Raw genomic sequence first — 21752 nt, forward strand, 5'->3', positions numbered from 1 at the left:
CTGATTGATACAGTAGGGGAACCAAGTCATGTGCAATGCACATGTATGTTTAGTAAAAAACAGAAAATGGGCTTTCAATGAAATGGGCTTTAAAAGAAAAACCCGAAATGGCCCCACTGCAGTGTCTGTCACTGTATCAACCACTGTACGTGAAAAACATTGTTCTTTATGACTAGTCAAATGGACACAAAGATGATATTTTCATGAATTGAATGAAGTGCAGTATACCTTGAGTCTTGTTCATTATTGACTTCTTCAATACAGCTGAACTTGTCCTTAATCTAGCCTAGAGCTTGTGAGTGATTAATAAAATTAAATACAAAGGTTTTGACAAAGAAAATAGCCAATATAACAAATCTTAGAAACTAACAATCTCCCCCTTTGGCTTTCCTTGACAAAACATCAACCCATTCACCTCACAAGACTCTCAACACTCAGCCCAACACTATGTTATAATGTACCTGCAAGAAGAAGTACTTGCACAACACAAAATATGATAGTACAGCAACCAATGCAGTTTAAACACAGCAAGCAATGTAGATTAAACAAATACATTCTCCCCCTTTTTGTCATGGAAAGACAAAAGGACATACATAAAAAAGAAGAGTGAAGTGCAAGAGAGCATAGAGTTGGAAAATGTGCAAGAAAAATCAATGGCAACATGATCAAAAAGAAACTTAAGTAAATGTCATAACTTCCCTAAAATTTGAACTCCTCCTAAAGATGAACTCCCCCTAAAGACTAACTACCCCTAAAAGCTAACTCTCCCTAAAGCTGATAATCTGCAGCAGTTGCAGCATCTCAATACCGGGCTTGCAGAATATAGACATATAATATGAGGGGCAGCTAGAGAAGAAAATAGGCATGCAAAAAAGATTGAAATGCCCTTTAATGAACAGTAACCCAAAGAGCTGAATGGTCATGTTAAAATGACTGTATGTGACGACTGCAGACCAGTCAAAATGGACAAAGTTCGTACATAACAGAACTGGGACATAAAGCAGTCATGGAATTTGACGAAAAGATAGAGGAATCCTGGAAGAGTTGGAAGCAATGACACACAAGAAAAATCTACGAGTTAGATGTGCTTCAGGGATTTTATTTTTGACAAAAAAAAAATTTGACAAAACAATAAACACAATTGAAAAGAATTAACCACCAATGTCAACACTCTAATAGATATGGAAAATGAAGATTGCAAATTTTGTGCAAGAAAATAAGCATATTTGGGATATAGGGAGGTCAATGCTAGCATTCAAGACTTGTTCTAGATGGAAAAACACTGTCAAAGACAACCAAAGAGGTTGAATAAGTTTCATCCACAAAGAGAGATTAGAATTTGGCCACTCAAGAGAATTTCTACTTTGGGAACAAATCTTGAAAACAAAGTTTTTTTTTTTTCAACTCATGACAATGGCTATGAGAAAATTATTTTCATTTGTTTTGTTTAGGCACATCCCAAAATAAGTGCAATGATTTGGTCCAATTTTGCGACTCTTTACCCTAGAACACCATAAAAACACCTTATTTCTCCCTAGGGCCGTGACTTCTTTGGTCACACTTCCTTTTTTTTTTTTGTTATTTTTGTATGGTGCACATTTGTTCAAATGAGAAAAACTTAGCTGAAGATGGGTCATAAAGGAGAAATTATATTGAAAGGCTAAATTGCATCCTCAAACAAATTGTCTTTGAAACGTATGTAACAAGTTTGATTGACCATGACAAAGTGTTAAATAGAAAGAGATCTCAAAGCTAACATTGGACAAGAAGAAAGGATTATGCTTATTGACATGACACATGTGATGCAAGAACCTTTTTGAATATCAAAGAGAGTGTGACAAGTAATGTTAAGACCTTTCAAAATGGTTATTAAAAAAAACGAAACTACTTAAACCAAAGAAAGGAAACTTAAACAATGAAGCACATTTAACTACAAAGAATCATGCATGTGTACAAATGCCAATTGACTTCCGAAGACTAATGTGCTTTGGATTCTCTAAAACCTTTGTAAAGATGTCTGCAAGTTTCTGTTCGGAAGGAACAAAAGTCAAAGTAAGAGTTCCACTCTCCACAAGATCTCGAATGAAATGATGTCTTATGTCAATATGCTTGGTTCGAGAATGTTGCACCGGGTTCTTGGAGATATCTATAGCACTCATGTTATCACAATAGATGAGAAAGGTTTTCTCATCAATTCCATAATCGGCTAACATTTGTCTCATCCAAATGAGTTGTGTACAACAACTCCCTGCTGCTATGTATTCAGCTTCAGCAGTCGACAAAGAGACAGAATTCTGCTTCTTGCTATGCCAAGACACTAAGTTATTCCCAACATAGAAAGCACCACCCGAGGTGCTCTTCAAATCATCACTACACCCAGCCCAATCAGAGACACTAAATCCAACCAATTTAGTGTTGGTATCATGGGTATACCACAACCCATAGTCAAGAGTCCCACTTACATATTTGATGATCCTCTTTGTTGCAAACAAATGAGATTCTTTGGGATCACTTTGGAACCTAGCACACACTCCTACCGCAAACGATATGTCCGGTCTACTAGCTGTGAGGTAGAGGAGACTTCCTATCATGCTTCTATATAAGGTTTGGTCCACTTGCTTACCACTTGGATCCCTATGAAGTTTGGAGCTTTTACTCATTGGAGTAGTAGCCACTTTGGAAGACTCAAGCCCAAACTTTTTGACTAAATTTCTAGCATACTTAGATTGGGAGATAAATATCCCACTATCCACTTGCTTAACTTGCAGCCCTAAAAAGAAATTCATTTCACCAACTAGACTCATTTCAAATTCACTAGACATTACATCAATGAATCTCTTAACATGAAAATTTGAAGTTGAACCAAAGACAATATCATCCACATAAACTTGAGCAATCAAGACATCATTTTTTAACCTTTTTACAAATAGGGTCTTGTCAACCGACCCTCTTTGATACCCATTGGACAACAAGTGATGAGAGAGTCTCTCATACCAAGCTCTTGGAGCTTGCTTCAGCCCATACAAGGCTTTCCTCAATTTATAAACATCATCTCTCATGTGAGGATCCTCAAAACCTTTTGGTTGTTCCACAAAAACTTCCTCATTCAAGTAACCATTTAAAAATGCCGTTTTAACATCCATTTGATACAATTTGAACTTAAGATGGCATGCAATGACACAAAGTAACCTAACGGACTCAAGTCTAGCAACGGGTGCAAAAGTCTCATCAAAATTAATACCCTCTAATTGGGAGTACCCTTGAGCAACAAGCCTAGCCTTGTTTCTAACTACATTCCCAAATTCATCAGATTTATTTTTGAAGATCCATTTGGTTCCAATGACATTTGTGTTGGCTGGTCTTTCTACAAGAGTCCACACTTGGTTTCTCTCAAATTGGTTCAATTCCTCATGCATTGCACTCACCCATTCACTACTACAAAAAAGCTCATACATATCACTATATTAATATCAGTTTTAAAGGTATTCGATATAATATGATTTTTAATATCGCTTAAAAGTTTTTTTTTCAAAAACTGATATATAAACTATTTTACATATTATTAAGATTTTGAATGTGATATATTATATTGGACAAATTTATTAATCCTGCTTTAAAAGTGATATCGATACAAATAAATGATGCAAAAATTTAAGAATGGCAAAAATGCGGTACTGTTCACCACTTAAAAAAATTTTGACAACCCGCGTTTACACAGACTTACACTCACACACCCACACTCACATCCAAACTGAACCAGACCCAGACCAACACCCACACCCTAACTCATCATCTTCTTCATCGATCTCCGACGAAGATATATGGATTGAGCTCGAAGGTTAAGCTATATAGCTAGCTGGTTTTCCAATCCACCCAGCCTTAAAGACGTTGAGAGTGAAGGCTTGCAGATCGAGATCGATGGGTTGAGTGCGCGCGAAGGCTTGTAGAGAGCGAATGCGACAGAGAGACAGAGAGAAGTCTGAGAAGTTGCGAAGAGAGAAAGAGAGAAGAGAGCTCGATCTGGACGACGTCGCGAGATCGAGATCGACCCAGGGAAGCCTTCCCGATACCACCACCCAGCCTTCGCGATTTCAGGTATTTGATGAGATTGTTTTGTTATTTTTTCTTTTTAATTTGAAGTTTAGATTTCGGATTTAGGGTTCTAATATCTGCAGGTTGTTTGAACATGGGTGTTTTGTTATTTGGGTGTTTCTGGAATTTGGGTGTTTTGTAGTTTGTTTGAACTCAGGTCTGTTTGAATTTGGGTGCTAGAATTCTTTGTATTTACCTGAAATATGGAACATTATGCAGTAAACATTCATTTTGGGTCTGTGTTATGAATTTGGCTTTACCAGGGTTTTGTTCCTCTCACCGAGAATTTGGCTCTACCTGATTTTGACATTTGGGCTGCTTATGGATCTCTGTTTGGTTTATTTGAAGTTTCTGGTATTCTGAAGTCTGAATCATGTTCCTCAGTGATGATATTAATATGGGTTACATGTAATTTCAGATAGTCTGTTTTATATGCATTCATTTGATGCTTCTCTTTTATTCCTCTCTTTGTATTGGCCAAAAAAAAAAAAATTCTTAATAGGTTAATCATCATCTTGTATGTTCTTCTTAATTGGCTTAAAAGTAGGAATTTGCCAATTCAAATTGCTATATAGTGATGCATTATAGAAAACTAGTATGCACTGTTGTTTTCTAGTTTATTGTTATACAGGAGCCAGTGATGCTGCTAATGTTGTTTCTTAGTTTATCCATGTGATTGAATTGGTTATAAGTTAAGGCTGCAATTTTGTATTGTTGTTAATCTCACAGGTTTTTCCTTATGGGTCAGTTCCATTGAAAACATATCTTCCTGATGGAGATATTGATTTGACGGCATTTGGCAGTGCAAACATTGAGGATGCCTATGTAACTGATGTTCATGCTGTTCTGAAGGGAGAGGAGAATAATGAAGCTGCTCCGTATCATGTGAAGGATGTCCATTTAATTGATGCTGAGGTTCTTCCCACCTTGATACCTTTTTTTTTTTTTTGGGAACCTTCAGTTGAAAACATTTGCAATTCCAGGATTAGATTTGGAGTCTTGCTTGCATGTAGGTATCACTATACAATTTAATCTCTGGCATTTTCTTTTCTTTTGCATCACTATACAATATTTTTCTTACATTCTGTTTCTTTTCTTTTGTGCTTTCTTGATTCCTAGAATACATCAGCTTTTTCTATTTTTGTGGCAATGTGTATTTGGGAGGATTTTGAGATTGATTTTTTTTACTCGTTGCAATTTTTTGCAGACTTACTGTGACCTTTTCCATAGTGTAGAATAAAGTAGTTATATTAGGAAGCCGGTCCGCAAATGAAGTTATTTTGCTAAATGTTTTCAATTTTCTTTGGAGCTTTTTTTCTTTCAAACTTTGTCTTGACTGGTTATGTTAGTTTATCTTGATGTCTCTCTTAAAACCAAAGTTTAAGATGAAAATAGATTGCACACTGTCTTTGTACAAAGTCTTTTGCACATAAGGTTATAATTTGTATGAGCTCCACAGTCAATTCTCACTCAGTATACTATGACTTATCTGTTTCACTGAAGGTGTAAAGTTTTTATAAAGGTTGTTTGATATGTAGTTAGTATAATCATGTACTTTGCGCGTGGGGTTGGAATTATCAGATATTGTCATGACCTCTCTTTATGTTTCATGGATTTTAATACTTTTGTTATGTTACTCCTTTATTATATTTGGATATAATTCTTTCTTTAAAGGGCTGCAATAGCTATCTCTAGCTGATCAAATTTAATATAATGCTCTTAATTGGACATTTTTGTTGCAGCACCATTCATTAAACACAAAGATGATGTTCATTTTGGGAAATATGAGAGTGCGCCATTGGTGTAAATGTAATTTTGGTAAACTCATAGAGCACCCTAGCTTCTGTTTGCAGAAGAGAGGTGCAAGGAAACAGAGGCAAGAGGTCGGAAGCTCGAGCAAAAGGTAATGTTTTAAATATATATAAAGACATCAATTAATTGGATGTCTATGATTGTATCAAGTGTTGTGCATTCCACTCTCTTTGTTTGTTAGATAATTACTATTTTATAGTGGGTTTAGCTCAGGGGGAAGCACCACAGGGGTTATGTGGATAACATAAACAAGAAAATAGTAGAAACTGAACTAGATGGATTGCCATTGGAAGATGTCATAATTGCTACATACAACGAGGGGGATCTACGTACTTCCACCTTTCGACAATAATGCAGCACATGTATGCGATCAGTGAGATGAGTTCTCATTCATCACTTTGAATTGTTTGAGTTGATAATATTTTGAGGTGTGTGGGAAAATGCATCTTAGTTTGAAATTAAGGTTGAATTCAATATTAGTGAAGCTATAACTAGTTGAATGCTAATGCAGCTATTGATAAAATCTACTTGATTCTATATTGGGCATATACTGTTTAGTTATTCTATGTTTTGCCTTTATATGGCACTGAAATGCTTTAATCATTCATGTTTTATAGTCATGTCCCATTTGCTTTTTTAATCATTCATATTTTCTGCATGTACGATAATATATATACTAAGGCTACTATATAAAATGATTGGTTGCAGTTTGAAATTCTGGTACTAGCTTGATGGTGTTAGTGGTTATAACTGCTTGATGAGATTGGCTTTTCTTGTAGTTAATTGGTTGTATTGGTAATTCTCATAACAACTCCTCCCTTTTATCTGATGGGAATGTATATGTGCAGTAATTAAGTATGAAATTTTATCACAAAAACATACATTTTGTTAGTTGTTTGAGTTGGGGATCAAGGTTGTAAACGGACAAGTGTAATCTTGGTAAGCATTTAGGGCAAATTAGTTTCATCCTAATGTTAAATCTTCCTCATTTTCAAATTTTTAGAGCAAATTTTATGATTCTCTCAATCTGAATTATTGTACTTGTTGGTTTAATTACCATAAGAAAATTATAAGCTAGGAAGATCAACTTTGTTTCTTTGGATATGAAAGAGCACACTAGATGGTTAACATCAACTTTTTGAGGTTTAAATATCAAGAATGTAATACAGGAGTGCCATTCCAATCTTGGCTTTGTCTGTTATCCAGAAACCTACCTACTGCATTCTTATAAGATGCTTAAAAAGTGCCATAAGGATGGAGCAAGTATACTAAGGGTTTATACTTGGTGGCAGCATGTATATATGCATTTAGTGTCAGGATCTATCAGTAAGCCTGAAACCAAGGGGTTTATACTTGCTGCTATCAGGAGCATTTGTTTTCAATGGTCTATTTGAGTTTTCTCTTTTAACATGAATTGCTAGTTTGTATCGTTGTCTCTAGAATGCTATGTGTAAGTGCTACTGTGTGCCTTTTGTTTAATTGAGTTGTATAGTCTTACAGTGTTTTGGCTGGAAAAAAAAAAATCTTATTCATTGGAAAATGTTATCAATAAAGCAGTCAAGCATCGAATTGAAGGATACACTTAAGGACTCTGCAAAATATGCATACAGAGCTTGAGACCTGTACTTTGGTTGATTTTTAATGGGATGATAATTGGCAGGAAATTGAGATGAAAGTTGATATGCATGGCTATTGTTTCATTGTTTTTGGGATGATAAATTGGAAGTTGATAATTGAGATGGCTGCTAGTTGTTTGATTTATTATTGGACTGATAATTGGGATGAAATTGTCATTGATAATTGAGATTGCTGCTATTTGATTTTTATTAGGATGAAAATTGCCAGGAAATTGGGGTGATAATTGAGATGGCTGAATAGTGTAATTCAAGGTTTGCTCTCAATAATCAATTAAATATGATGTTTTCCAGGAGTATTTTATTTTGAATTGTTTGTATTGCCCATTGGCTAAAATGAATTTTGAGTACTCACAGGAAGTCGAAGATGAGATTATTCCTTTAAAGGGAAAGGAGAAAAAAGGTATTCCTTAATTAGTCCAGTTTTACCATTGAATTAGATCTCTCTCTCTCTCTCTCTCTCTCTCTCTCTCTCTCTCTCTCTCTCTGTATTACGTACATATTATTAGTTTCTTTTTATTTTTCTTTATAGGTTGGATGGTGCTGTTTTAGATCTAGTTGCAGATGATAATGTGGGCATGAAGAGACAGAAATCTGTTTATCATTGGGATAAGGTACTTTTAACTGTATTATTATTTTCTTATTATTTTGTTTAAACTATTTTTCTCTTAACCTCACTAAACTGATGGATGGCAGAGGAGGACAAAGTACATAAAGTTGAATAATGGAGATCGTGTGACTGCCAATGGCAAGGTAATTTTTTTATTGCCTATTTTGACATCCATAATTAATTGTACTTGTGCCTTTTTTTTTTTTTTTTTGACAATTTGACGTAGTAAGTTGTATGAGAAAATTTTGGATTTTGATGGGTATGGGGCTATTGAGTTAAAATTGTTAGGTTGCTGGAAATGTTCTGGCAGAACTTAGAAGGTCAATAAGTCTAGATCCATGTCGAGTTTTCTTAGTGCATTTAAAGGTGTGTGGGTTTTCTTAAAAATTAGGGAGTGCAGCCTACTCATATTTGGTTGTTAATATGAAAGCAGCAGACGTTGAACATAGTCTTATGTTTGTTCTTAAATTTGTCATGACTGTAGAATTTGCTTAATGTATGCATTCAACTTGTACTAAGTTATCTTTTGTTTGCTACTAATCAAACTTAACCATTCTACTGTCTAATTAATTCCTCTAACCTTTGAAAAATTGCCTAGCAATTTATACCATAATGCATATACACCAAAAAATAATGCAATTTTCCTTTGTGTTTTCAGTGGAGCAAATCGAGGATCAAGCAATGTAGTTACACCCAAGACCAAATTGATGATGTTCCAGTTAAATGGGGTGACTTTGTTAACTCGACTTATCTGTAAGCTTTGGTATAATGTGGTGATGGCTGCTGGGTATGCCATTTTGTGGATATTCTACAACTTAGCTAATTCAATTAATTAATGTCATGCCCATATTTTGTAAAGGGAATGGGGAATTTACAAAATGCATATATGCCTAAGTGCCTAACAGTTTTTGTTATATATACTTGAAGGAAGGGGTAGTTTTAAGTGATGTCTAGCATAGCTTAGATATACTTGAAGGAAGGGGCTAGAGATGATGAGGTCTCCCCCTAATTTTTGTTATATGTAGACAATTTTTGGGTCCTTTGAATATATGACAATTGATAAAATGGAATGGATTGTTGAAATACATGAAATGGATTGTTGTTTAGCTGTTAACCAAATAAATATGCACTGGATGGTTCAATGGTGTTAACCAATTATATCAGTTTTCTGAAAATAAATTCGATATCAAAACAGGTGTCATATAACTCTAATTTCGAAATATATTAGATCAATTATAATATAAAAACTGAAATGGTATCGAGAATAGATATCTATTTTGGCAAAATAAACTGATATCAATCATGGCTTTATAATCAATTCTACAATAAAAACACATATAATAGATGTCTACGATATCCGTTTTTATCACCAATACCGATATCTATAAAAATATTTATACCAGTTTCATACTCTTAAAACATATAATTCACAAATACGATATCAGTTCTTATAAAAAATAACGATATCTATGAGAATATGAATACCAGTTTCATATTTCAAACACATATAATTCACATATCAGATATCATTTATGAGAACTAATACCGATGTCTATGATACAGTGTATACCAGTTCCGTAATTCAGGAACATATAAGTCTGATCTAAGATATCTGTTTTTATACACAATACAGATGTCTATGGAAATAATTATACCAGTTATACGATTAAAACGCATATTATTAATATATATGATATCAGTTATAAATATAATACTGATATAATATATTATAAATATATTATTTATTGCATTCTTAACCATCCGGGAAGGAAAAATATATCGCATTTTAAAAAGGAACTGATTTAAAAATCTCTATAGATATCAGTTCAAAACTGATATGTAAACCAATGAGAATATATATCACGCTTTCCTACATCGAATTTTAGGGGTTTTAGATATCAGTAAATTACTGATATGTATAAGCTTTTTTGTAGTAGTGATTCCTCATGATTGAGTGCTTCTTTGACATTTTTAGGTTCAACAATGGACACATAGCACACATGAGCAAGTTCATTTGCCATTTGTTTTCTAGTCCTAACTGGCTGGTCTAAAGAACCTAGAATTACATCTTCACCATAGTTACACCTCACCCATCTTGGTTTTTCAGATCTGTCACTCAAGGTTTTGTCATTTTGTTCGCTCTCTGACTTATCAAACTCAACATTTTTTGAGTCATCAGTAAGTTCATCACTGCCTGACTTGGACTCTTCTTTAACCAAATTATCCTCTTTAGGATCAGATTGAGGGAACAATCCATCCTTATCTGCAGCCATTTCAATAGATGCATCATGATCATCTATTTTCACATTTATGGACTCTATCATAGAATTTGTTCGCAAATTGAAAACTTTGAAAGCTCTACTGTTGGATGAATAGCCTAAAAACAGACCCTCATCACTCTTAGAATCAAATTTTTCCAAATGTTCTCTATCCCTAAGGATGTAGCATGCACTCCCAAACACTCTAAAGTGTGTAACCTTGGGTTTCCTATCCTTCCACAGTACATAGGGAGTCTTTTTGGTTCCCGACCTAAGGTAGACTCTATTTATGATGTAACATACTGTGTTGACCGCCTCAGCCCAGAAATGTTTAGCAAGATTTTTGCTATCCAACATCACTCTTGCCATCTCAATCAAAACCCTATTCTTTCTCTCAACGATTCCATTTTGTTGGGGTGTTATAGGAGCTGAGAATTCATGTTTGATGCCCATTTGACAACAAAACTCATCGAATTGAGAGTTTTCAAACTCAGTTTCATGGTCTGATCTAATTCTGGACAGGGTTGACAGACTTGACATACCTTCACTTTTCAGCAGTTTCACAATCTTGACAAAATGATGAAATGTCTCCGACTTGTCCTTAAGAAATGACACCCAAGTGTACCTAGAAAAATCATCTACCATGACTAGAATGTATTTCTTTCCACCTATTGACAAGGTTTGGACAGGACCAACTAAATCCAAGTGAATTAGTTCAAGTGTCCTAGAGGTGCCTATGTCTTTGACTCTTTTGTATGGTTCTTTGGTTTGTTTCCCCATTTGACATGGACCACAAATAAAAGTTTCGGACTTTCCTATCTTTGGTAGACCTCTAACAACCTCATGCTTAGACAACTTGTAAAGGTCATGAACATTAATGTGACCGAGTCTTTGATGCCAAAGAGAGCTAGTGTCATCAATAGCTCTATTGCAAGTATTCTCAATTTTTCCAACATTGCCATCAAACACATAGCAATCATCCCTAGACCTAGGGGCATTCAAGATCTCCCTTCCTTGGGAGTCAACAATTCTACATCCACTCTTGGATATACACACTTCACCACCCCATTCATCACAAAGTTGGCTAATACTAAGCAAATTAGAATTCAGCCCATCAACAAATCTTACATTTTTCAATTCGGGTATACCGGGAATGTGTACAACCCCTTTTCCACTCACATAGGACTTATCTCATCCTCCAAAAGTCACACTACCACCATCATAAGGAGCAAGTACGTGAGGTAAAGACCTCCTTATCTCCCGTCATATGTTTGGAACACCCACTATCTAGGTACCAAATGTTCCTCTTAGTGGCTGAAAAAGCGTTCAAGGTTACTAGACATTTAGTGGAGCTCTTCACAACCCATCTTTGATGTGGACTTGACTTATTTTTGGGAAGTGGGGTGACAAGTAAGGCAATTTTGGTTACCTCTTTGAGTAGATTGTTCACTTGCTCTTGTAGAGAAATATTTCTCTTTGGTTCACTTGATTTCTTTCCTCTAAGTTTGTTGCAATTTGGTCTAATGTGACCCTTGACATGACAATAATGACAAACCGGGACAAACTTTGTTTTTCTAAGTGAAGTAGAACAATCAATTTGTGTGACACTTGATGTAGCTTGACTTGACTTAGAATGAGATGCATTTTGACCAATGTCAATGTAACCTATACCCCTTTTGACACCATGATCAGATTTTGACTTGACAAAAATGGTCTTTGTGTTGGATATACTAGGACTATTTTCACTAAAACCCAAACCGGTCTTGTCCCCATGATGCTTTCCAATCCTAAGCATCCTATCAACCTTTTCAGCCCCAATGGTGAGCTCAAAAATGCTCTCATTTGCTTCATGTACTTCTTTTTGAAGTTTCTCATTCAAAGATTTAAAGTAGATGTTGCTCTCCTTGAGCACTTTGACTTGACTCTCAAAATTTTGTTTCAAGATAGCCACACTTTCTAATTCACTCTCTAATGACTCAATCTTCTCACACAATTTCAATTTAGCATTCTTTAGTTTCTGATTTTCTTCCTTTATGCTAAGAGTTTCGGTGAAAAGTAAGTCATACTTATCACAGAGTGCAGTGTAAGACTCATCATCAGGAGCAGATTTTGAGTCAGATCCACCATCAACTTGTTCAATCTCCTTGATTGATGCAACAAATGCAACTTCATCACCCTCAATATCGGAAGAAGACTCACAATCATTTGAGTCCTCACTCTCACTATCACTTCAAGTGATTTTCATGGCTTTATTCTTACTTGAAGAATAATTCTTTCTATTATTTGCACATTCAATTGCTATGTGACCTATTCCACCACAAGTGTAACATTTCACATCTCTCTTGGTTGTTCTTCCTTCCTTAAAGTTAGACTTCCTCTCTTGTTTTCTCTCAAATGAATTCTCTCCTTGAGGTTTGAATTTGAACTCCTTAAAGTTGTTACCACTAGTCCTAGCTTCTCTCCCTTTATTTCTAAGAATTCGTCTAAATCTTTTGACAAAAAGGGCAACCTCATCATCGGACATAGATGATTTTTCACTCAAGTTTTCACTCATCTCTTTGACACTTTGCAAAGCAATATCCTTTGACTTCTTGCTGTCCCTTTCATCCATTTCAAGTTCCATCTCAAAAGTTTTAAGCTTTCCTACCAATTTACCAATTTTGAGTTCATCCAAATTTTGAACTTCTTGTATTGTATGTTTCTTAGATTGAAATCTCTTAGGTAGAGATCTAAGAACCTTTTGGACAATGGTAGACTCCTCATATGGTTTACCTAGGGACATGGCTTCATTTGTGAGGGCTTCCAACCTTTCATAGAACTCGGAAAATGACTCGGACTCTTTCATCCTAATTTTTTCAAATTTGGCATGTACCATTTGAAGCTTAAGTGACCTAACTTGTTTGTCCCCTTCATGAACAACCCTAAGTTTGTTCCAAGCTTGCCTAGCCGTGACACAATGTTGTATGTGTGCAAATTGTGAGGAAGATAGTGCAGTGACAATAGCATTTCTAGCCTTCTTGTTGGAGCTAGAGGCCGTGAATTCGGCTAAAGACCATTCGGACCTAGGCTTAGGAGTTTCAATCCCATCAACAGTTCGTGTGGGAGGAATCGACTCAACAGTGAGATACTCATATGCCAACTCGTCATAGGCATCAAGGAAAATTTCAAATTTCTTTCTCCAAGCAGCGTAGTTGCTGCCATCAAAAAATGGAGGAGAGTTGCAAGACCCTGCGACTCGATCTCTTTCCATCTAGACACACCTAGAAAACAAACAACACTCTAGGACCTCTCTATTTGCTTTTAGAGTAGCGCTCTGATACCAATTGAAAGTTTAATTTAGGTGATCTATTCACTCAATTAACTTGATTAAATTCACTTTCAGTGATCGGACCCCAATTTTTATTTTATATGATCATTCAGGAACTAGTCAAACAGACACAACTCTGACAATGCAGTAACTAAAATTTGAAACTCCAGATTTACTTGTAAAATCAAACCAACTTCCGTAAATTCCACAAGTCAGAACACACCAAGGAATTGAGTGACACCCTATGCACTTAAAGGATCCATCAATGTAGGCATCCCAGTGCTATCAACAACTAAAGTGGTGTGTGGACAGATTTAATAAACTTTCATTTAGCATTCATGATCTAAGTTAACATGCTAAAGTGAAGTGTGTGATCTTGTAAAGTTATTTTCGAATTAATAATCAGCAACACATAGGAAACAAATCACAAACAAGCCACACGATTGTTCACCCAGAAAACCACTAACGGTTAAAAACTGGGGTCTTTCCAGCTGACCAAGCAATCCACTAAAGAAGAAGTTCAATACAAAGGGAGCATACAGCACACAAGCTCAATCACTAAGTCCTAGACTAAGTGGCAGCTTTCTTACCCCTTTGTGCAACTTCCATAAGCAAGGCAATCGGTCATTCATGAAGAAGGCAGCTCCAACTCCAAGCTCATCAACCCATGGCACCAATTCACACCAAGCCCAGTAGATTCATCAATGTATGAACATGATATGCTAATGTTGGATTCTTAAAGAGAAGATCAACCTTCTCAAGCTAGAGGCATGAAAAGGTTGATACTGAATCCTTCAACTAAAATCTAAAATGAATGTGTTTGAAAAATATATAAAAAGATTTAAACACTCAAGCCCATTCATAATTTTAGATGAAACAAACAAGTTCAAAAAATAATTTTGATTTTTAAGAATTAAATGAACATTTTCTGACTTGATAAAATGAGCACTCACCCTGAAAATACCCAGGCATAAAACCACGAAAATACCCACTAAAAATGCTCATAGACCCACACCAAAAAGTCTGAACCGAATATCTCTTATACCCGTACACACACACACACCATTTCCATGTTTGCCCGAGCCACGTGGAAGCCAATCAATGGTTGTCCACAAGAGACGAATAAGGGGCATATTCCTTTTGTCCTAGAGGGGTATCCTAGAAAAACAAATATTGCTTTATTTTGCAAAAATCAGAAATGGAGAAGATGATGAATAGTGCTGATGTGTGTGTAAGTGTGTGGCGTGAATGACTAAGATGCAATCAGATCTGATTGATACAGTGGGGGAACCAAGTCATGTGCAATGCACATGTATGTTTAGTAAAAAACAGAAAATGGGCTTTCAATGAAATGGGCTTTAAAAGAAAAACTCGAAATGGCCCCACTGCAGTGTCTGTCACTGTATCAACCACTGTACGTGAAAAACATTATTCTTTATGACTAGTCAAATGGACACAAAAATGATATTTTCATGAATTGAATGAAGTGCAGTATACCTTGAGTCTTGTTCATTCTTGACTTCTTCAATACAGCTGAACTTGTCCTTAATCTAGCCTAGAGCTTGTGAGTGATTAATAAAATTAAATACAAAGGTTTTGACAAGGAAAATAGCCAATATAACAAATCTTAGAAAATAACAACATCAATTAACCTTTGTAAGAGGTGGAAAAATATCTAAAACACAACAAAATCAATCCACAAACTCTACATTCAAAGGGAACCCGAAATGGCTATAAAATCCAAATTTTTAATTTCCTAAATACTCAAAATTAACCACAAAAGTATAGGAAAAAATAAAGCCCAAGATGGGGGTGAGAAACCCACCTAAAATCGAGGTGATTGACGTTGAAAAAGTGGCTGAAATCCGGCGAATAAAGGGGCGGTGGGCTGGTGGTTTTCCGACGTGTTTCCCTGTGCCTGGATGATGGCTGGCGAGGAGGGAGGCTGGGCTGGACCGGCGCTGGGGTGGGTCGTCGGGAAAGTCGCCGAATGTAGGCTGGGTGGCTGGGTTGGTCGAGCGCGCAGGGGCTGGCTGAAGGAAGAACTGGCAAGCTGACCGGCGTCGGGAAGACACGCCGGTGATCAGGGTTGGCGAGTGGTGGTCGACGACGAAGTGGTGGTGGCTGTGGGAGCTGGTGTGCAGGGGTGGTCGCGGGGAGAGAAGGCAGAGGAGAGAGTGCGGGTGAGAGAAAAATAAAGGGAGGGAGGGAGAGAGAGAGAGAGAGAGAGAGAGAGAGAGAGAGAGAGAGAGAGAGAGAGAGAGAGAGAGAGAGAGAGAGAGAGAGAGAAAATCCCCTTTAAAAATCTGATTTTCTATTTTTAAAACCAAATCGTCAATTTTACGAAATTGCCCCTCGCTTCAAACGCCCATATCTCTTAAATCGTAACTTGGATCGACGCGTGCTACGTGTCTATGAAATCGTGGGCTCGAAACCTATCCAACGGACCCAAAGTCAAAATCGAAAGCCCATTTATTTTAAAAGTCAACTTTGGGTCAAGTGCAAATTAAAACAAAAATAAATAAAATTTAAATCAAAACCCTTTTTTTTTTTTTTTCCAAATAAATCTCAAAATCTTTAAAATACAATTCGACATCCTTTAAAAGAAATCTCTTAAAAACATAATTAAATAAAAAATTTAAATTTCTAGTGAAAATTTGGGTCGGGTCGTTACAATATCAAAAGTTAAATATGGCCCTATAAAAAGTGATATTTTTGAGATGTGATTATGCAATGTCCCTAGTTTTGTAAGCTTTTCAATTTTTTCCCCTCTTTTTAATGTAACTAGTTATTTTTTTAAAAAAATGTGAGAGCTTTAATAGTTTTATAACTCCCCACTCTCTCCACCTAATTAATGGCTTAAGTTAGTTTACATTTGTACCCTCATTTTATTAGGCTAGTTTTATATATTTGACTATTTGGTATCTCATGCATTCTCAATTTTTGTGAAGCTTGTAACACAAAAAGATGTCTTTTGACTTTATAATAACCATGTGTCAATTGGCATTTTATCGTGTTATTTTTATCTTGTTCTCATTGTTTTATAACCTCCTATCATTTTCTCCACCATGTTTTTAGGTGGTGAGGTGTCTATTTTTATTTTTTAAATTTTATTTTAATAGTTGTATTTTACTGCTATACTTTTTTATCTAAGTTGTTTTTAGGGGAAATTTTAGCAAAAAGACTTCAACTATACCCCTATTTTCAGTTAAGGATCTCATTTTCACTTTGTTTCAATCAAAGACTATTATTTTTCAAGTGTTTCAATCAATGATTTTTGTCAATTCTGTTACAATTTCCATAAAAAATTGGTTATGTGCAAAGCATTAAAATCATCATTTCAGCTAAAAATTAATTATAAAAAATAAAAACTAAAATAATTATAAAAACAAACTAAAATAATTATTGAAAAATAAAACTAAAATAATTATTAAAAAACTAAACTAAAATAATTATGAAAAATAAAGCTAAAAATAAATAAATGACAAAAAAAAGTGACTGTATCTAAACCCAACCACCACCGATTCTCACCCTTTAGACACCACAGACCTCACCCCCCACCAACCGTCACCCCCCCAACCACTACCGACGACTCCCTCCTCCACTGTTGGCGACTGCCCCATCTCTCTTTCTCTCTCTCTAAACTGGGTGCGAACGCTGCCAAACCCAAGGGGTGCTAGTGGCTTTGCCAACCCTCAGTTCAGAGTTGGTGAAGCTGTTGGCACCCCTTGGGTCCGGCGACGTTCGTGCCCAACATAGAGAGGGAGAATGAGAGAGATACAAAGAGAAGAAAGAGAAAGATAGAGAGATGGGACAATCACCGACATTGGAGGGGGGATCGCCGGCGGTGGAGGGGGAGTCGTCGGTGGTGGTTGGGGGGGTGACGGTCGGTGGTGGTTGGGGGGTGAGGATCTGTGGTGATTGGAGGGTGAGAATCGGTGGTGGCTGGGTTTAGATCTAGCCACTTTTTTTTATTTTAGCATTTATTTATTTTTAATTTTATAAATGCAAAAAAAGACATAAATGCCTTTGCAAACTGCTCATGTGCGAGTCATGTGATCAGTTTTTAACGAAAAATTTGACAGAGTTGACAAAATATCCTTGATTGAAATACTTGAAAAATAATAGTTCTTAATTAAACCAAAGTAAAAATGAGACCCTTAGGCCTTCCACAGTGGTGAGTTTGAGCTTGAGAGTGAGAGTGTGAGGAAGCTCTAATTTTGCTTACAGTGGGCCGGAGTAATGAGAGTGAGGGTGAGTGAGGGTGAGAGTTGAGGGTGAGAAGAGGATCCGGCTGAGAGTGAGAGTGTGTGAGTTTTTTATCACAGTGGGCCCCACCGAATTTGAAAAGACAAAAAAGGGCTTCAACACAAATTAAAAAGCTTCAGCACAGTCCGGAATTTTCGAAAAAGGCAGGGGCAATTTGGTACTTGCGGAGGGAGGAAATAAAGTGGCAGACAAGCCACTGTTCACCGCAGCAGCTGTCTGCCACTCGCCGGGACGCACGCTTGGTGCTCACGATCGGCCACGATCGTCCGCCCGTTGCTGATCAACGGTCCACAATTAACGCGTGTTTCAATTTAAAAAAATAAAAAATAAAATGTACTGCAGCCACACGTGGCAGCGTTTGGAGGCTCCGATTAATGTAGCCGTTGGAGATCAACAGCTACAATTAATTGACCGTTATAATGCAATTAAAAATACAAAAAAATTACAAAAAATATTCGAAAAAATATTTAAAAATTCTGAAAAATTTATAACGGCTATTTCATCATTTTTCCTATAAATTGAGCATTCACACTTCATTTTTTCACACATCTATCTATCCAATTCATTCATTTTATCAATCTATTCAAATCACCTCACTTTTCCTAGAAAATTCTTTTTTTCCAATCATGGAAAATGCAAAGAGAAAGAATTGGTCCAATGAAGAAGAGGTAGCGCTTGTTGAAGCTTGGATGGAAAATTCGGAAGATTGTGAAATCGGATCCAATCAAAGAAACATGGAATTTTGGAATAAAGTGTACGATCAATTTATTCGGAAATCTCCTCTCGCCGTGAGGAATGGGCGACAAATTGGGGCGGTCATGGCTCACTTCAAGAAAATAGGGCAAGCCACCTCGAAATATCATAAATGTATCTTGGCGGCCGAACGATCACGCACTAGCGGGCAAAATCAAATTGATACGGTGAGTTTTGCTAATTAAACTCAAATATTTTTGTTAATTAAATTTACATATTTATGTTTGATTAATATGTGTGTACTCTATTTTAAATTGTGTATACTTTATTTTTGCTAGTTAAACTCAAATATTTTTATTAATTAAATTCACATATTTATGTTTGATTAATATGTGTGTACTTTATTTTAAATTGTGTATACTTTATTTGTGCTAGTTAAACTCAAATATTTTTGTTAATTAAATTCACATATTTATGTTTGATCAATATGTGTGTACTATATTTGAGATTGTGTATACTTTATTTTTGCTAGTTAAACTCAAATATTTTTGTTAATTAAATTCACATATTTATGTTTGATCAATATGTGTGTACTATATTTCAGATTGTGTATACTTTATTTTTGCTAGTTAAACTCAAATATTTGTGATAATTAAATTCAAATATTTGAGTACCATTTATAATTCATTAATTTGTTTTCATATTACTAGGTGACCTTTGCCAACGCACGATACCAAGCAACAAACTCGAAAAACCGTCCTTTTGCTTGGCACCATTGTTTTGCTAAGATGCAACACTTTGTGAAGTGGCAACATGCACAAACCGACACCCCCACTGATGCCGATACCGAAGCTGAAGCGGTTCAATTGAGCGCGGATGAGGATGCCCCGGCCTTTCAACCACTTAGCGTAGTCGCCCGAGGCCACCTGGTAGAAACAACTCCAAGAGGGCCAAACAAGTTGATACTAATGATGATGACCTTGCCGATACTATCAGGTTTCTTTGCCAAGGGCAGAAGGACATAGCTGCTTCACGCGACCGATTGATCAAAGAGCACACCGATTTCAAACAAAAGCAGCAAGATTATGAGGTCATGGGCAAGGACCTCACCAACATGCACGGAGAACAACGAGCGTTTTGGGAGGCACAACAGCGTGAAATTTTGGCGAGGTGGAGGGCAAGTGCTGCTAACGAGGCCAATCAGGGCACGTCAAGCTCGGGAGGGTACTTCCCAACACTGACTTTTCACAATATGACTGACGTGTCATTGTTTTTCCAACTATTTCTGTCGTGTACTTTATGTATGCATTTTATTATGAATTAAAATAAAATACCTTATTATTAAATATGTCTCAGATTCCTTTACTTTTCCAAGATGATAAGATAGCCTGTTATGACTGATGATAAGATTTTGATTCGTTTAACTTTCCAAGATGATAAGATTCTGATTCGTTTAACTTTCCAAGATGATAAGATTCTGATTCGTTTAATTTTCCAAGATGATAAGATTTTGATTCGTTTACATTATCACACCTAGTCTATAAATTTCACCATGTCGTGCCTTCACCAATTCACCCTGCTTAGTAATTGCAGAAAATTCGTTTACACTTTGCTTCAGGATGTCTACCCCCCACGATTATGATTCAGATGAAGAGATGTTTCAGGCACAACTAGACATGTACGATGACCAGCTCGCAAATATCACGGCGTGTGCCATGGCTGCTTACCGACGACATACACAACGAAGTGAAAGAAGGCCAATACATGGAGGCACATCCCAACCACGACGATATATCTCTCGAGACCGACAACTAGGCCATGGTCTTATTATGAGCAACTATTTCGACCCTGGAGCAAGATATACTGAAGAGATGTTCCGACGACGCTATCGGATGAAGAAATCACTATTCTTAAAGATGATGCAAGATGTGTGCAACAAAGATGTCTACTTCCAACAAAGACAAGACGCTACTGGAAGATGGGGCTGTACGCCAGAGCAAAAGCTGACTTCGGTCATGAGAATGCTCTCCGCTGGGTACTCGGCTGATGGCCCAGACGAGGGCTTCCAAATTGCCCAAACCACAGTGCTAGAGTCATTCAAGAAGTTCATAAGAGTTATTCCGGAGGTGTACGGAGCGGAATACCTCCGCACACCAACAGTGGTTGATCTCCAACGGCTATTGCGTAAGGCTAAAAAAAAAGGATTCCCAGGTATGCTAGGGAGTCTGGATTGCATGCATTGGGAATGGAAAAATTACCCAGTAGGACAACAAGGGGCATATCAAGGCCATTATCACACCCCAACTGTGATATTAGAGGCCGTTGCCGGGTACGACACGTGGATTTGGCATGCCAATTTTGGTTTTCCAGGGAGCAACAATGACATCAACGTATTGGATGGCTCACACCTTTTTGATGATGAGGAGCAGATGCGAAACCATCAGATCAAGTATAAGGTTAATGGCAATGACTACACAATGGGGTATTATCTAGTGGATCGGATCTATCCCAAATGGGCCACGCTTATACAAACAATAACGAATCCGGTAGGAGAGGCAAGTCAGCTATTTGCAAGATATCAAGAGTCCTACCGGAAAGATGTCGAGAGGGCGTTCGGGATTCTGAGGGCTAGATGGGAGATTCTAAAAAAGCCCGCCAGAGGATGGAAAGCCAATGATCTGGGCTATATTATGAAGACATGCATAATTTTGCACAACATGATCATTGAGGACGAGCGTCCAGAGAACGAGGACGATGAATCGGACGATGACATTGACCACGTTCAGGAAAGAATCTCCCGGGCTGTGGCACGGTATGACACGGAACCATATGATGGAGGCCAAAGTTATCAGCCAATTCTTTTAGAGCAACGGCTTTCTCGGGTTAGGTTGATACGGTCAACAACACTCCACCAGCAACTGAAGAATGATTTGGTCCAGCACCTTTGGACGCGAGAAGGAAGTCGTGGCCAAGCACGACGCCGACGCCGGCGATGAACGCCGAAATGTTGAAGATGTCTCCAATACCATTGTGTGTTTGTTTGTGTTTGTGTTTGTGGCTGTCGTTTTGTGTTTGTT

At 36.9% G+C, this 21752-nt stretch overlaps 2 protein-coding genes across 10 annotated transcripts; both read left to right on the top strand.

The window, feature by feature from the left end:
• Positions 1-3699: 3699 nt before the first annotated feature.
• On the top strand, positions 3700-9215 carry LOC147280244 (uncharacterized). Of its 9 annotated transcripts, XM_086251262.1 has the most exons (9): positions 3700-4095; positions 4822-5007; positions 5835-5995; positions 6118-6266; positions 7735-7793; positions 7896-7941; positions 8071-8152; positions 8235-8291; positions 8807-9215. In XM_086251262.1, the coding sequence occupies exons 1-4, from the start codon at positions 3955-3957 to the stop codon at positions 6254-6256; spliced, it is 627 nt and encodes a 208-aa protein (XP_086107388.1). In that variant the 5' UTR covers positions 3700-3954; the 3' UTR covers positions 6257-6266; positions 7735-7793; positions 7896-7941; positions 8071-8152; positions 8235-8291; positions 8807-9215. The 9 variants fall into 9 exon arrangements, 7 of the variants coding, with proteins under 7 accessions (XP_086107388.1, XP_086107389.1, XP_086107390.1 ...); XM_086251263.1 differs by having other exon boundaries at positions 6104-6266; positions 8071-8291; XM_086251264.1 differs by having other exon boundaries at positions 6113-6266; positions 8071-8291.
• A 10553-nt stretch (positions 9216-19768) lies between these two features.
• Positions 19769-21671, top strand: LOC147280245 (uncharacterized). Its single transcript, XM_086252160.1, has 2 exons — positions 19769-19899; positions 20294-21671. The coding sequence occupies exons 1-2, from the start codon at positions 19769-19771 to the stop codon at positions 21669-21671; spliced, it is 1509 nt and encodes a 502-aa protein (XP_086108286.1).
• Positions 21672-21752: the final 81 nt, after the last annotated feature.

The sequence above is a fragment of the Dryas octopetala genome, chromosome 7, assembly GCF_963921425.1.
Source record: "Dryas octopetala chromosome 7, drDryOcto1.1, whole genome shotgun sequence".
Lineage (NCBI taxonomy): Eukaryota > Viridiplantae > Streptophyta > Magnoliopsida > Rosales > Rosaceae > Dryas > Dryas octopetala.

Excerpts from the sequence above, each read along its gene's own strand:
- LOC147280244 (XM_086251261.1), top strand. The coding sequence starts at position 3,955 with ATGCGACAGAGAGACAGAGAGAAGTCTGAGAAGTTGCGAAGAGAGAAA. Across the intron at positions 4,096-4,821 it reads CCCAGCCTTCGCGATTTCAG|GTTTTTCCTTATGGGTCAGT; the intron begins GTATTTGATGAG and ends TTAATCTCACAG. Across the intron at positions 5,996-6,117 it reads GTCGGAAGCTCGAGCAAAAG|GGGGAAGCACCACAGGGGTT; the intron begins GTAATGTTTTAA and ends GGTTTAGCTCAG.
- LOC147280245 (XM_086252160.1), top strand. The coding sequence starts at position 19,769 with ATGGGCAAGGACCTCACCAACATGCACGGAGAACAACGAGCGTTTTGG. Across the intron at positions 19,900-20,293 it reads GGCACGTCAAGCTCGGGAGG|GATGTCTACCCCCCACGATT; the intron begins GTACTTCCCAAC and ends ACTTTGCTTCAG.